Here is a 17,692-nt window from a genome sequence, read left to right as displayed (position 1 = left end):
GGCGGAGGACAAGGATGGCAGCAAGAGAATTCGATGTTAGCCAAAACTTCGTATGGAAGATATTACGTACACAAGGATTACACCCGTATCATTTTCGTAAGGCTCACGTAATAAACAACGCACCGGCAAGAATCGCCTTTTGCCAGTGGTTGTTAAATAATACAAACGACAACATACTCTGGACGGACGAGTCACTGTTTACTCGAGTGGGACTATACAATGTGCACAATGAGCATTACTGGGCTCTAATTAACCCCCACTTGATACGAGAAAACCATCACCAGGTTCGTTTCAGTGTGAACGTGTAGGCCGGTATTATTAACGAACAATTAATAGGGCCTATTTTTATTGAAGGTCATCTAACCGGCAACTCGTACTTAGATGTTAAGGAGAGTAATATCTGAGTTAGTAGACGATGTGTCGTTAGCTTACTCGAGAGGTATGTACTACCAAGACGACGGCTGTCCCGCTCATTACGCGAGTGTAGTGCGTGCGTACCTGGACAATGAGTTTAGTGATAGGTGGATAGGTCGAGGAGGGCCTATGTCTTGGCCAACTGGAAGTCCGAACTTAACGCCCCTGGATTTTTTCTTGTGGTCGGAAATAAAAAGTTATACACGTCAATATGAAAGCTGTGATGATTTACGCATTGCGATAGTGGACGCTTTTGATAGAAAGTGAAAGTGAATTGAAAAGTGATAAAGACACATTAAGAAAATTAAAAGACAATTGTATTAAACGTGTACGTTTGTGTATTGGACGCAGCGGACTCCATTTTGAGCAGTTGCTTCGATACTGAGAAGTGTAAATAGTGTAAATAAACTGTTAATAGATATGTAAGTTAATTATTCTGTAGATAGCTCCGATTTTTTAAATACGCCTGATATTTATATCTACAGTCCGTTTATAAATTGTTTTGTTGTGAAAAGAACAATCGTGGTTAATAATCGAAAAGAAGTTTAAATAAAATAGGTATTTCTGACGGTCCTAAGCCCGTGTAAAGTATGAAGGACAAACGAGTCTATCTACGTAAGTACTCGTTAGCTCGCGCCTATAGGTATAATGAATGAATGATCAGTGCCTTACTACTTTCCAAATCGATTGAGTAAAAAGGAATATTAAAATTGAAACTTTTTTTTAGTCAACATTACAATTGATTTATCCATTTTTATAGGTACTATAGATGATTCCAAAGTAAAATATTTCGTTTCCAAAACGGTTATAAAATCACCGTGTATATGTACACCTATGTATATTTTTAGTACATTAAAATTATATGCCACAGTTACCAACACTAAAAATCATAGTAGATCACAAAAAAGCCAGGGTAACATTGATACTATCAACGTTACCCAGAAATCGTTCGAAATAAGACATACCGAAATCTTTAGTAATTATGATGAAAATGCAATGTAAAAGCAACAAAAATGATCTGTGTATCCAAAATTAGACATATTAAAGGTTGTATTATGTTTTTACATATCTTGATAGTAGCAAAATCTTCGAGTTATCTAAAAAGTATACCACTGAAAAAAATACAAAAATTGGGCGCGGAAGTTTTAGCAAAGTTTTTGACATTAACTTCGTTTGAAAGCTTCTTTTTTTTTCAGAGAGTTCATTTAAGAAGTTTGTTAAATAAACAAATTTTATAAATTTAATTTTAAGCATTAAATGTGGACCACGTAAAAAATAAAAAATAATTTTGCGATTTGACTGTCAATGTTACCCTTGTCAATCAAAGTTACCCCGAGTGACCGTATAGGTAACGACCGAGTGCTATAGCTAAATAGTTTTTTTTTTTTAATAATACATACATATACAAGTATATGTATTCAAATATATTAACCAGACTCAAGCGGGAATCTAACCCGCAATCCGCGGAGCTGAAAGCAGAGCCACTACAAGTTGCGGCAACGGGCATGTGTGTATTCTAATAAAGGCCATTAATTGTTTCCGAATTAATTGTTACCTATTTTAAATAAATATATTATGGCAAATAAATTAGACTTAAGGAATTGTTTCTTCAATTACAACTCACCCAATTGCGGAGCTTGTATAGTGACGCCCGCAGTAGTCGCTTCGTGTACGTGTTCCAGAGAGCCTGCGTATCTAGACACATCCGTCGATGTTCCGCCCATGTCGAAACCTAGAATAACCAAAGATCTATTAATTTATTTTTTACTGGCAATAATATTAGCATTTATTTTCTGTTGTTTATGGAAATTATGTACAGTTTGACTTAAAACGTCAATGCTTATCTGTGGTTGCTTCGGAAATAATTATCGTTGCTATAAATGACATAAAAATATAATATTGATGTTTTTAGAATTTTATAATTGTAAATAAAAATTATTTATAATTATTTATCATATTCACTATATTATGCAATGTTTAATGGGTACAAAAATAATAATAATAAAGGAAAATATTTTAAGTAAAGAACATTAAAACTATACCTATAACGGGTAAATTGGTCTCCTTGTGGTAGGAAGTAAGCGCATAACCCACCACTCCACCCGCTGGCCCCGATAAAATAGCACGTGATCCGTTAAACCTGGTTAAAACAATACATTTAATTCATAAAATTACAAAAAAAACTTTTACATACGTAGTAGGCTCAGATCTGATTTGACGAGTTATCACTTTTTGCAATACTACTAGAGCCTAATATTTTTTCTTTTCCGAACTTCAAAACTATGGTAAGGCTACAAAGCACGCGAAAAATTAATTTACTATTTTGTAAAAAAAAATATTTCCAAGTTAAAAATAAAAATATATATACTAACATGTTCATAGGCGTTAAACCGCCATCAGACTGCATGAAAAGAACATTGGAATTCTTCAAACCATCTGTGAACCCTCCAGCAAAACCCTTTACGTAGTCCCTAATGTGAGGAGTCAGGTATGCATCAGCACAGGCTGTAAAACCTCGAGAAGTAATCCTTACCATGGACGTGACTGAGTGAGACAGTGATACCTGGTTGAAACCTGGGAGAAAGGGACAAAAAATACAATCGTATCACAAGTAAAAGTCAGTCGCAATTATATTTACATTTATATTGTTCTACTTTAAGCTTCATCAGTCAGTTGCAAAAATGTTTTTCTTATTTGGACCAGTAAATAACGAAATTAACGAATTCAAACAAACAAACGAACTAGTAATATAAAAAAAAATATGTCTTCATTGAAATTTTTTCCTAAAGTAGAAATCTTAACAAAAGCATATTAAAAATGTCATTAAGTGGTATACACATTGATTAACTATGGTCCTTAAAATATACTAATGTACTAATTTAAAAAAAAAAGCAAAACTATTGTAAATAATAAACTTACCCAATTCTCGTGCAATTTTACCAATTTTCAGTTCATGTTCACGATAAGTATAACTATGAGCAAGAACAACAGCAATGCTATCTATCCCTTTCTCTCTTATGGCTTTTAAATCTTTCCATACTGCTTCTTCATCTACATCTTTAACGACTAGCATTTTCTGACCTGTTGTGCCATATAATTCTCTCCAATTTAGCTTTGACTTATCGATTTGGCAACGTTCTTCTAGAGCTGGTATTACACGGCAATCTACTTCTACAACTTCTGTATATAAAACTCCAGGGCGTTTTATATTCTGTAATAATGAAGGAATATTGATAAAATAATATAAAGTTATGTAGTCATATCATTCTAATGATCTAGCAGTTAAAGTACTTTTTTAAGCTATTGCATAGCTTTTATCGCGGGCTTTGAGCGCCGCGACCGAATCAAGAAATTCCGTAACGAAAATAAAACTAACTCCTCCCACTCCGCCTACCATGCTCGGCCGAGCGTTCGCTTAACGTGTATGTATATGGTACGACTGAACGAAGCTCGCACGGATCGAGACGAGCTGCTCCATGTATTGTAGGATAATAAAAATATTTTAAACGATATTAACTTCTCATTTATTCAATAAAAGAAAAAAATTGTTTTTTTATCGGTCACCACGCTCAAAAAGTGTAACTTGAATTAATATCAAAGAAAAAAATACTGCATAAATAAATAAAAAAATTATATTTGCATAAGTTGATAAAAAATGCTATGCAATAGCTTTACCGCGGCAGTCCCCGAGTGCCACACTTTTTTTTTATTAGCAGTTCAACTACCAATCTAATAAAAACCAGGTACCAAGCTCGTTGTTGTTTCAAATGGTTTTCTGGTGTTAAACGGTATTTCACCCTGACGCTAGACTAGGTTTTGCTCTTCATTATGATATATTTGAAATAAATTGCCTATTATCCACGGTTGATTGTAAATAGACATAAGAGAAAAAAGTAGTTTAGACATACTGTATATAATTTTAAAAAATCTTCCAAAATAAAACTATTAATTTATATTATCTAGAGACGAGAACTCAGAAAATATAATAATTATTTTGCAGAAATCTAATCTGAAATCTCTTTTAATTCCTCACACAAAACATCAGGATTATATAAACATCAACGCAAGTGAACTGTGAAACCGAGAGTGATGGCTATTCAACAATTGAACATTAAAAAATCCTCATTATTAATATTTCCACTTTGTGTACTAAAAATAATAATAATCAAATTTAGAAATGCATGTCATCACATCATTCAACATAACAGTTGTCTAAAAGATAAGGTGTGGTATGAAACATTTTAATTTTTTTTTTGGCACTATTGAAAGCCTTTAACCCTAAAGAAGAGGAATTTAAATAGAGGTAATGATACAAATGATAAAGATTCAGCTTGTAACATCCCACTATAGGCCTCTTTCTCCATGAAGAAGAGCCAAAGCTTAATCCGACACGCTGCTCAACTGCGGGTTGGCGAATGTGTAGCTTACTATCGGGAATCGTTAGCTTAACGTGCTCTATGAGGCACAGTGTTAAGACCCACAAGGAAAGACGCCAATAAGAGACCGGGAATAAGTATTTGTGAAGTATGTTCGGCTAAGGTTGGATTAATAAATAATAATAATAATAAACGCTTCGCACTCAACGGATCCCCCAGTAGGATTTTCTCCTGTGCTGGGGGTCCGGAAACACACACAATACACAAACACAACGCCCAGACCACGACTAACATCTATATGGTCGATATAAATGTCTGTCGTGTGCGGGAATCGAACTTGCAACCGCTAGCGCAAATTCCGGTGTAATTACCGCCGCGCCAACGCGGTAAAGTAGTTTTTGCATGCAATATAAAAATATAAAATTTTCAGTTTCGATAATGTACGTAGGGACAGTCGATCTGTTAATAATCATTCACTAATCTGTTCAGTATTTGACTGACAAGATCGGTTCAGTATTTGAATGACAAGATGACAATTTGAAAAATACTTAGATATAATTCGCTTCAAACCTACTTACCAATTGAAATATATTCGGTCTGGCTTGATTGCCAATAAATAACAGGTCTTTGAAACCTTTGTTGATAACGAGCGCCATTCTAGCGCCCTTCCGTTCTAGAAGAGCATTCGTCGCCACAGTCGTACCCATTCTTATTGATTCTATTAAAGATGAATTAACTTTGCCATTCTCGTCAAGGGCATTTTCTGTTTCCTGTTGAATATACACAGAGAAATTTAGATATTTAATCATTCAATAATCACATCTACACAAAAAATATTGTTTTGTTATTTTTAAGTCTAATGGAAGGTCAGTATTTTGGTACTGTTTTATTTTTCAACTAGCTGTGCCCGCGATTTCTTTCGCGTGGAATTTCACAAAAAAGGTTAATGTTCAGTTCGCAGAGTTTTAAAATAAATAGAGTTCTAAAATAAAAGTTACTCTTTATTACATCAGCTATCTGCCAGTGAAAGTTCCGTCAAAATAGGTCTAGCTGTATCAGAAAAAATGTTAGTACCATGTATACAACATACATATGAATTTAGTTAAAAGCGGTTGTTTTAATATTACCAACAGACACTCCAATTTTATTTATTTGTATATATATATAGATAATACTAATAATGACTAATACAATTTTAAGTGGTAAATGATAATTCAGAAGTGCTTTTAAAGCCTCCTTTCTCAATACATAGTAACATATTATAAAACTAAAAATTATAAATAGCTTGTTTATTGAAAGGCTGTATTACAACAAGCTGTAGCTCATAGCAGCAATACAATTATCATAATCAATCAATCAGACTAATTTAGGGTGCATAAAAAATATACAACTTAAACATTAGAATTTAAGGATCTAATAATAATAATAAAAAAATGTGATAATGATTATTACATTTTTATGCAAATATATGTATATAAGACATGTAACAGTTACAAAATGGTTAAAAAGTTAAACCTTGTCTTTTACTTGAGTAATTAGGTACTTAAAAAATAAATTTAAAACTAGTTCTTAGATTATAATTCAAATTTTGACATAGAATACTTTAATTATTAAATAATATTCTTTATTAAACTGTTACACAACATAATAGTTTAAGATAATACTCACACATGAAAAATCAATTAAATAGAAACACAATTTTGTGTTATCGCCTTTATTACGTTAACCTGTTTTTTAATATCTATATTTTCTTATAATTAATGATGAACATCAACAAAATATTTTAAAAGGGAGTTGCAAAGTCATATCAATGAAAAATAATTGCTGCTTGTTTTTTGTCTTTTGAAATCGATCGATAAATAAATTGTAATTGTTGTTCATCAGTTATAAAATATACATATGAAAACTATAATATAAGTATACTTTAAGGTAACTAAGATTTGTCAAAAATATTAGGAAATATTTTTAACAAATCTATATTCTCTCGACTACTAACCTCTTCTAAAATACGTCTTATTGCTTCACGTGGTGCATCGTCATAGTTCTGAGGGTCCACAGACAGTAATTTCATAACACGCACTTTACCATTTGGACAACGAGCAAACACATCTGTAAAAGTGCCCCCTCTGTCTATTGCGAATTGAAAACCTTTTGGGGGATCCATTTTCTGTAATTAGAAAGGAAATGAAATACATTACTTTAAAATTAAATAGCTTAATTAGTTGTACAGTAAAAAAAAAAAAAATTATAGTCATAGTTGATAAAATAAATTTTATGCCTACTAATTGTCATTAATATAGGACGGATTTTTTTTTATTATTCTTTTTATTATAAACTATAAACATCACTAAAAGTGAAAAATTTTATATACTTATATATAAAATTAGGTATATAAAAGGGGTACGAACCCTAAATTATAACAAGACCTTCCTACTGTAATACTCAAATACAGTAAATATATGAAATAATAATGCCACTAAGATTCTTATCAAGACACTATTTGAATTACAGTACAACAAACAAATGGTTGTTTAATGAATGTTGAATAAGATATTGTAGATACTGTTGGAAAGAAAAAAGTTAATCTTAAAAATAGAACACCTTGGTAATGCAAATTATAAAAAAAAATTTAATAAAATTACAACTTAACAAAAAACTATTTATTATTATCAACGCTACACCTGTAATATCCCACTACTGGGCATAATCCTCTTTCCACATGTAGAAGGATCAGAGCTTAACCCACCACGCTGTTATAACTTATAATAAGGATTGACGAAATTATTATCAAAGTATTGTTTACTACAGGTTTGGATTGTACCTGTTGCATCAGCGGTTGCGGGTTCGATCCCCGCACACGACAAACATTTGTTTTGGCCATACAGGTGTTTGCCATGGTCTGGGTGTTTGTGCAATCTTTGTGGGTCTCCCCAACCTGCCTCAGAGAGCAGATCCTTCTCCTACATGTGGAAAGAGGCCTATGCCAGAAGTGGGATATTACAGGCTGAAGCGAATTCTTTACTAATACTCTATAGATATTATTACACATTGAAAATTTCGAAAAGCTCTATTTTATAAGTTATTTAAAACATATTATTTATTGATATTTATCTATTTATAAATACAGAAATAATTTTAAAATACCAGAAACTAAAAAAACGTATTTTCTTACCACAATTAAATGTTAGAAAATGAATATCTACAACCAACATACATTAATTTTTTATTACTTCTACTTAACTTCTGCTGGCACTTTTAAATTATTTACGACTGTACCTATTTTAGTTTAGGATGCCAAATTGATAACTTGATAAGAATAGATAAAAACGTCAACTGAAAATTGTTATTGTAAAATGACTTTTATTGCCATTATGTATTGTGCTTTATTATACAAATTACTTATTAATTTTAAGAGAGTTCACATCATAAACATTTTTTTATTTACAAAATTTCCAAAATATCTTTTTTATTTATCAACTGTAAATTATGCTGTAAATATACTAACATAAAAACGAGTAGGTATATATGGCGTAAATCGTTCTGTTCTATACGGGCAATTGTGCGTAAATAAATTAAGAACTACATAATGTGGTATTTCACTGTAATGAAGTTAAGATTATAGACACACGACTGAAGTAAAACTTTTTCACATTAGACCTGCACTGTGTCTTAGTTATACGATACCTATGTAATAAAAACGACTATAAGAGAAAGAGGGAAAGAAAATGTGTGTTCGCACCTCTCTCTCTTGCTCCGTTCGCCTCACCCGATCACATTTTTCGTAACGCTCTCGTCGCGCATTTACCAACTTACTCTCCAAGTCAAGCGGGCGTAAAAAAGTTTTATTTCAACAATAAATTACACATATTTTATTCAATTCGAGATTTTTTACGGCAGCAAGATAATTTGGTGTTACGAAAAATCACTGAATACGGTACTGGTTTGCTTATTGATACAATTATCGTTAACTTTTAACCTTATTATATCGTTGTTACAACAATCTAATTTAATCCATGAAATAATAAAAACATAAGGTTCCATTTGTTACCTTGGTAAATAAAAACGCTGAAATTATTGTTTGATGATTCAGCCTGAAAAATTCCACTGGTTGGCATAGGCCCCTGTCTCTATGAAGAAGAGGAAAATTATGTTGTTTTACATAGTTAGATATTAGATAAATATTTTTGCACAAGCAAGTATTTAGCGTCATGTCAATTATCATGCACTAAAACCAAAAGTCAAAACGTCAAAACGTCGTTGACATCGTTGTCGTACTGTATTTGACTATTTGTGTATGTTTTATTTTTCACAAAAAAGATTTGTTTCTTTAGGTGAATATTTAAGTAGAATGGGTCGTAGAAATCGAAATGTCAATAAATTCGCTCAGCGTAAACGAGATCGTAAAGAGCAGGTAAATTCATACCTTGAAGAAAACCAATAACATGCTTCAAGGTAGTTTATTTTCATTTAATTTTATAGGAAAAGAATCCTGAAAAAAAGAAGGAAGGCGATGTAAGAAGACACTACGAAGATATAGTACGTGAAAATGCTTCTTTTGAAGAATATTATAAGGTAATTTCAATAACTTCATTGATACAATTACATAGAGGTTAGAATAGGTTATGTTTTTTTGTTTACTAAGTCATACTTGCTTAAAAGCATAACTATTAAGCGCAATTTATTAAGTTTTTGTACTTTCGTATTCAAATTATAGTAGTTTTATTTACTAACTGAAAATTTTATACCATTTAATATAAAAATTCCGTGTATGACGTTATTGGCCCCTTAGTCACAGCAATTAACTTCCCTAGCCCAAGCGGTCTAGTATTCGATCCTCGGATATGACAAATATTTGAATATACCATTTAGTTCGAGATCTGAGTGATTACTTTATATGTATTTCCTACATATATAGGATATATATACTATTGATATAGGATTCAGGTCCCAATAGAGCGTGAAAAAGCTAATCATTTCATGACCCTCAGTTTGAAATTAACTCACAAAAAAAAAAATACTTGACGATATCTCAAGTTAAAATAAAGTGATGGAGCATAAACCAAATTGAAAATTATTTGAGAGAGCCCTCTTTAGTAGAGGGCTGCAAAATTATTCATAAAACAAAAATTTTCATTTTTTTAATACTGCTTATTAAATTGATAATATTTTTACATTTTGTGAAAAACTTATATTATTTATTCATTTCTCTATTTACAACAATTAATTTATTTACTTAATACTTGAATCACGTTATACATGAACACATCTTCATGTTTATAATAATTTTGCAGTTAAAACTCCAAAAAAATACTTATTTTTTGAGTCAAATAAAAATGTGATGTGAGATAGTCAATAAAAGAAAATTAAATTTTTTTTAATTTTAAAATATATTACATGTTATTATTTAATGAATAACAGCTTTGAACACAGCACTATTTTGATTACTTATTACAAATATCATCGTTTTATATTTGAAAAGCACTTGGAAAATTAAAAAAAATAAAGAAAATACATGTCGATTTTTTAACAATTATTATAATTCTTTTTTTAAACTTTAAAATTGGATTATTTTTCAGAAGGTATTTGTGTTATAAGAAAACAAAGTAAATATTGATTAGTTAAAAGAAAACATTCAGAGATTCAAAAAACAATTGAATTTATCAAATGTGAAAAATTTATTTTAAAAAAGAATTTTTTTCAAGGCTCTAGAGAGTCTCGGTTATACTCCATTACTTTATCATTTTTCATTTGAGATATCTGCAAGTATTTTTTTTTATTTTAGGAATTGCCAAAGTCATTGTTATAATAATTTCATTATATATATATTTTTTTTTCAGAAACAAAAAGTATGTCCTGAAGACCAGTGGGAAGAATTTATGAATTCACTCAAGTCAAACTTACCTACAGCATTTAGGATAACAGGGTCTAAGAGTGAAGCAGATGCATTATCGAATATAGTTAGGAGTGAATACTTTTCAGAGATTCTCAATATGAAACTAAAAGTTGAGGGAAAAGAGGAGGAAGAAGAAATTAAACCAATTAATTTGTCCTGGTATATTTTTCATCATCATCATCATCATCATCATCATCATCATCATCATCATCATCATCATCATCATCATCATCATCATCATCATCATCATCATCATCATCATCATCATCATCATCATCATCATCATCATCATCATCATCATCATCATCATCATCATCATCATCATCATCATCATCATCATCATCATCATCATCATCATCATCATCATCATCATCATCATCATCATCATCATCATCATCATCATCATCATCATCATCATCATCATCATCATCATCATCATCATCATCATCATCATCATCATCATCATCATCATCATCATCATCATCATCATCATCATCATCATCATCATCATCATCATCATCATCATCATCATCATCATCATCATCATCATCATCATCATCATCATCATCATCATCATCATCATCATCATCATCATCATCATCATCATCATCATCATCATCATCATCATCATCATCATCATCATCATCATCATCATCATCATCATCATCATCATCATCATCATCATCATCATCATCATCATCATCATCATCATCATCATCATCATCATCATCATCATCATCATCATCATCATCATCATCATCATCATCATCATCATCATCATCATCATCATCATCATCATCATCATCATCATCATCATCATCATCATCATCATCATCATCATCATCATCATCATCATCATCATCATCATCATCATCATCATCATCATCATCATCATCATCATCATCATCATCATCATCATCATCATCATCATCATCATCATCATCATCATCATCATCATCATCATCATCATCATCATCATCATCATCATCATCATCATCATCATCATCATCATCATCATCATCATCATCATCATCATCATCATCATCATCATCATCATCATCATCATCATCATCATCATCATCATCATCATCATCATCATCATCATCATCATCATCATCATCATCATCATCATCATCATCATCATCATCATCATCATCATCATCATCATCATCATCATCATCATCATCATCATCATCATCATCATCATCATCATCATCATCATCATCATCATCATCATCATCATCATCATCATCATCATCATCATCATCATCATCATCATCATCATCATCATCATCATCATCATCATCATCATCATCATCATCATCATCATCATCATCATCATCATCATCATCATCATCATCATCATCATCATCATCATCATCATCATCATCATCATCATCATCATCATCATCATCATCATCATCATCATCATCATCATCATCATTCCAGCCTATTGCAGTCCACTGCTGGACATAAGCCTCTACAAGCTCACGCCAAAAATGCGTGAACTCATGTGTGTTGCCCATAGTCACCACGCTGGGCAGGCGGGTTGGTGACCACAGGGCTGGCTTTGTCGGACCTAAGACGCTGCTGCCCGTCTTCGGCCTGTGTGTTTCAAAGCCAGCGGTGATGGTTATCCCGCCATCGGACGGCTTCTTAAGTTCCAAGGTGGTAGTGGAACCTTGTTATCCCTTAGTCACCTCTTACGACACCCACGGGAAGAGAGGGGGTGGCTATATTCTTTGGTGCCGTAGCCACACAGCATGGTATATTTTTAATAACTACATATTATTTACCAGTAGGTATAATATAGGTAGAGATGAAACAAAAATCTGCTATTGTATTATAGTGGTCATCCATAGATACTGTACATTAAGCTCCGATCCATCTCCTACATGATGAAAGAGGCCTATGCCCAGATGTGGGATGTTATAGGCTGAATTGTGATAGATAATGTGATATCTGTCATTTTAATTACGAGTTGGGTTAAATATATTAAATCTGATCAAAAAACTTATAGACATGTAGAAAATAAAAATAAATATAAATGAAAAACTTTTATTATTTTTAAATCTTGTACATTATGATTTAGTCTTGTATGTGGCAAAGACAAAGATTCTTTATCATATGACATAACTTTGTCGACCCCCTCATTATATCGCTAAGAATATACAAATGTGGGATTATGTATACTATATCTTTATTACGTACTTTACTTTCTAGGTATCCAGGAGGTCTAGCTTGGCAGCTACGTCTATCCCGTACCGACATCCGTCGTAGTGAACCTCTGTACAAGTTACATAACTTCCTTGTGGCAGAAACAGAAGCGGGCGGAGTTTCACGTCAAGAAACTGTCTCCATGATACCACCTGTTGTGTTGCAAGTTGAACCACATCATAAAGTAAGCTGTTTAAAGTTTTACAGTTAACTTTTAGTTATCTATCTCCTTATTCTACGTTTTAAATTGTATTCTAAATTAAAGTCTTTAAAAAGACTTTTCTGTACCAAAATTATGGCAAAACAAAAGCAGTGAAATTATTTCACTGCTTCTTATTTATTTATTTAGGACAACTTACAAAACACAGGAATACTGAGCTTACAAACACGTTTTACAATTATTGCCGAGTGTTTTTTATTTATAAAGTTGTTCAGGATTACTACCTAGACCACACTATTCAACTAGGCCGCAATATCTAGGAGAAAGAAGCTGATAGGAGGATTCGTTTGAGCTGGGCGGCGTTAGGCAGGCAGGCTACGTCGAGTCTTCACTTCGAAGATTCCGCAATGCTTAAAGACAAAAGTCTTTGAGGATTGCGTCTGTCTATGTTAACATACAAAGCCGAGACGTGGACACTTTTGAAGTGACTGGTCCACAAATTTAAAGTCACTCCAGGTGCAATGGAACGGGCTATCCTTGGGGTTTGTAATAAAGATAGGATTAGAAATGAGACTATCCGCGAGAGAACGAAAGTGACGGATAAAGCCCACAGAATGAGCAAGTTGAAGTGGCAGTACGCTGGTCACCTGTGTCGCAGGATCAATGGCCGCTGGAGCAGACGTATCCTGAAGTGGAGACCGCGTATTGGCCAACGCAGTGTGGGACGTCGTCCGGCCCGTTGAAAGGTCAATCGACGCAAGATTGCCGGTGTAGGTTTGATGAGGATTGCGGAAAACTCAGATGTCTGGCGCGAACTTGAGGAGTCCTATGTCTAATAGTGGACTGTCATAGGCTGAAATGACTGACTGACTGGGATGGTTTTATACAATTAATAAAAAAACTTCGATTATTCCTAAAACAAGTTTATAGTGATAGTATCATGAATTTCCACTGTAATATGAAATATTTATTCATTAGGTACTAGACATGTGCGCTGCTCCAGGTTCAAAAACAGCTCAGCTTATAGAGTTTTTACATGCAGATGAAGATAAAATACCTTCTGGTACAGTATCAAAGACAAGTATATTTTTAGTCTAATGCTATACAGCATCAAAATTAGAAAAATATCTTGACAACTTCAAATAAAATATAACAAAAAATTCCTAAAAAAACACTTCCGAGGATATCAAGTTATATTTTGCCTATTAAATGAAGATTTCAAAAGTGTTTTTTATAAAAAGATCTCACAATTATTAAAACACTCTTAGTAAGACAATATTGAGAGTATGAAGGGTCATTACATTTAAAATTTTATATATTTATTTTATTGATTGTGTGGTAATGAATTAAATAATAAATTATATCTTATATATTTTTTCTAGGATTCGTAATCGCAAATGACGTAGATAACAGCCGTTGCTACATGTTGGTTCACCAAGCAAAGAGATTGAACTCGCCCTGTATTGTGATCACCAACCACGACTCAGCGGTCATGCCTTCACTTGTCATAGCCGACGAACTGGTATGTTACATATACGAATGATTTAATAAAATGTCCAAAATTGTCGTGAACTCATGAGTTTTGCCCATAGTCACCACACTGGGCAGGCGGGTTGGTGACTGCAGGACTGGCTTTGTCGCACCGAAGACATATTATACATATTTGTTTCTGTTTCAGAACCCTCAGTTAAGCAAACCGCTTAAGTTTGATCGTATATTATGCGACGTGCCATGTTCTGGTGACGCCACGCTTAGGAAAAATCCGGATATTTGGCTCAAATGGTCAACAGGAAATGGAAATAATTTACATGGGTATGGTTTTATTACTGTACTATATGTCCTCACTAAAACTCCGTTCACATAAAACTTTGATATCTCAGTTGCTAAGTGGAACTTGAGCTTTGACTTTTTTGGTCTTAGAAAACGCTGGTTTTCAGCCAGTTGTAGAAACTACTGTAGTACTTAAATTAGTTTTATCTTGAACTAGTGTGCAGTACCGTATCCTCCGACGCGGTTGCGAGTTACTAGCGTTGGGCGGGCGACTTGTGTACTCCACGTGCTCCTTCAACCCAATAGAGAATGAAGCAGTGGTTCATCGTCTCCTGCAGGAGTTCGGAGACTGCGTGCATCTGGTAGATGTAGCCGATATGCTGCCGGGCCTGAAGTTCCACAAGGGTATGATAGTTTTTATTTTGTTACAAACTTATTTGAGGTAGGGCATAATAGAAAATATGAATAAATAATAATAAAAAGCCTTCTTTACTGGTTTTTGTGCAAAAAAAATTGATTACAAAAAAAAAAATTGATAAAAAAAACTGTTGGTAAAAAAAAATTATAACAATTGTCTATTAATAAAAAGTAGTAGTTTGTGCACCAGAACCCTCTATGAGGTGAAGGCCTCTTCCAGAGATTGCCACTTAATTCTATAGAAATAATAGAAAATATCCGGCTTAAAATCTGGAGCAGGCCGTCTGGGGGAAGTACCTCTACCTTACGAGTTACGGAATATCACAGCTAAATAATACTGCTCTCATGTAGTATTATTCCTGTGGTCGGAAAAGTGGCCAGAGTTTCTGGTGATGCTTCTGGTGTTGCAGGCGTCTATTAACTACGGTGATCGCTTACCATTAGATGGGCCGTAAGCTTTTTGTCACTTTTGAAATTCTTGTAATCTGTGGTAAATTTATTATTTGATTTTCGCTTTGAGTGCCATATCACTCTTATAAAGTAACTCACACACAGTTTACTGTTTAGTTTTTTTTTCTTTTTTTTTTTTTAATAAAATACTTTGAATGAAGTAAATCAAAATGTAGTACTGAATCATTGTAAATCTTAGCTACCAATAAAAATACTTTATACTTTTTTAAATTAGAATATTGTTATTTTCCTTACAGTCGTTTTGAATGTGCAATAAAGTATGAAATGATAATAATAATATGATAATATAAGAGTTTAACAATATATTCATTGGGTACAAAGGGCGGCCTTATCGCTAAAAAGCGATCTCTTGGCAGCCTCAGGGCAAAGGAAATGGTCTAGCGTCAGCATAGGTGTACAAGTTACAATAAATTTATAATTAATATTCAAATAATTAAACATATATATATCTATAAGGTATTTCTTTATAAATAAACAAATTGCGTTGCTCTGAAAATAAGAGAAACGACAATTTATGTTTATTATTTATAATTCTTCTGTATTAATTATATTTTATTATTATTTTCCGTTTTCATCAAACACCATAGTTTTATACTTTTATTATTTTTTTATGTCATCTGCAATGACAATTGAAAATACAAAATTTAAATATTTAGAGATTAAAGAGGATACTCTTTATATATATATACCTGCATGCATAGATACACTCATACATACTTTTATCTATTTATAATACATATTATAATTTACTTGTTTATTGTTGAGTTTCAAAAAAATGCTTCCTAGCAGTCATTTTAAAAGTTGCTAGTGTTTGTACACGTCTAATATTCAAGGGCAAGGTATTCCATAGGCGTGAGGCTTGAACTATAAAAGATTTATCATAAAAGGAAGAGTCACTGTCAGAACGAAGACAGCGTTCATGGGAATCACCAAGGAATTTGATTATTCATATTAATAATCGTTTATAATTCAGTGCTACATTTTAGTTACTAGATTTTTAATTGTTTGATACTTATGTAAATAGCCTTTTATTATTGAAACAAGATCCATTCATAAAATTTGCATAATAAAATAAAAATAGTTTGAAAAAGGATAATATTTCATATTAGGCATAGGCCTCCTCCAGCTGCTTCTGAATCTCGTCACTTCACGTCTTGATACTTACAAAATGTTTATATCATTGAAGGCATGACATACTGGCGCCCAGCTTCAAAGGATATGGTCTTCTATGACAAGTATGAAGACGTACCAGAGAACTGGCAGACGGTGGTCCGGCCACAGATGTTCCCTCCCAAACCTGAGGACGTTGAGAAGTACCACTTGGATAAATGGTAATTTTTATACATAAAGTGAATAAATAAATAATACATAAAGTGAATAAATAATAATAATTGTACCTGTTGCGCTGGCGGTTGTGGGTTTGATCCCCGCACATGACAAACATTTGTATTGGCCATACAGGTGTTTGCCGTGGTCTGGGTGTTTGTGCAGTCGTTGTGGCTTTCCCCACCGTGCCTCGGAGAGCACGTTAAGCCGTCGGTCCCGGTTATTATCATGTACACCTGATAGCGGTCGTTACTCATAGTAGGGAATATATCCGCCAACCCGCATTGGAGCAGCGTGGTGGATTAAGCTCTGATCCTTCTCCTACATGGGGAAAGAGGCCTATGCCCAGTCGTGGGATATTACAGGCTGAAGCGAATAAATAAATAAATCATTTTAACATGCAGACGTCTGTTACTATGGTCAGCATTAAGTTGCATGTATCACATTGTCATTTTCATCTAAGGAAGAAAGAAACAATATATTTAGGAAATCATACAGGATGCTATGGTCAAGGCCTAGTCAAGAGTATTTCTGCCAAGTCCAAATATCCGGCTTTCTTCTTTCTTGAGGTTTGATCTATTGTGATTTCTTCGGCTGTCTAGCTTACCCATTAGCAGATATTTAGGTATCTTTGCGTCATCCATTTTT

General features: G+C 33.0%; 2 protein-coding genes across 2 annotated transcripts in view; one reads left to right on the top strand and one right to left on the bottom strand.

The window, feature by feature from the left end:
* The window catches only part of LOC123665655 (5-oxoprolinase), a 35,171-nt gene extending 28,217 nt beyond the window's left edge, over positions 1-6,954 (bottom strand). Inside the window, exons 1-6 of the mRNA XM_045599928.1 lie at positions 6,787-6,954; positions 5,369-5,560; positions 3,334-3,625; positions 2,787-2,988; positions 2,457-2,554; positions 2,039-2,146 (exon numbers count right to left, since the gene is read on the bottom strand). Of these exons, the coding sequence (XP_045455884.1) occupies positions 2,039-2,146; positions 2,457-2,554; positions 2,787-2,988; positions 3,334-3,625; positions 5,369-5,560; positions 6,787-6,954 (1,060 nt within the window). The remainder of the gene's footprint in view (positions 1-2,038; positions 2,147-2,456; positions 2,555-2,786; positions 2,989-3,333; positions 3,626-5,368; positions 5,561-6,786) is intronic.
* A 2,084-nt stretch (positions 6,955-9,038) lies between these two features.
* On the top strand, positions 9,039-17,053 carry LOC123665780 (tRNA (cytosine(34)-C(5))-methyltransferase). Its single transcript, XM_045600041.1, has 9 exons — positions 9,039-9,201; positions 9,270-9,362; positions 10,628-10,842; positions 12,907-13,084; positions 14,039-14,123; positions 14,443-14,582; positions 14,739-14,872; positions 15,048-15,235; positions 16,905-17,053. Exons 1-9 carry the CDS (start codon positions 9,085-9,087, stop codon positions 17,051-17,053), a joined length of 1,299 nt encoding a protein of 432 aa, XP_045455997.1. The 5' UTR covers positions 9,039-9,084.
* Positions 17,054-17,692: the final 639 nt, after the last annotated feature.

Source organism: Melitaea cinxia, chromosome 24 (genome assembly GCF_905220565.1).
Source record: "Melitaea cinxia chromosome 24, ilMelCinx1.1, whole genome shotgun sequence".
Lineage (NCBI taxonomy): Eukaryota > Metazoa > Arthropoda > Insecta > Lepidoptera > Nymphalidae > Melitaea > Melitaea cinxia.
This window is presented reverse-complemented; position numbering and strand designations above follow the sequence as displayed.

What these genes read in the sequence shown, in the direction of transcription:
- LOC123665780 (XM_045600041.1), top strand. Translation starts at nt 9,085, where the DNA reads ATGTTTTATTTTTCACAAAAAAGATTTGTTTCTTTAGGTGAATATTTA. An exon ending in CTTTTGAAGAATATTATAAG is followed by an intron (nt 9,363 to 10,627) that starts GTAATTTCAATA and finishes TTTTTTTTTCAG; the next exon opens with AAACAAAAAGTATGTCCTGA. An exon ending in AAGTTGAACCACATCATAAA is followed by an intron (nt 13,085 to 14,038) that starts GTAAGCTGTTTA and finishes TTTATTCATTAG; the next exon opens with GTACTAGACATGTGCGCTGC.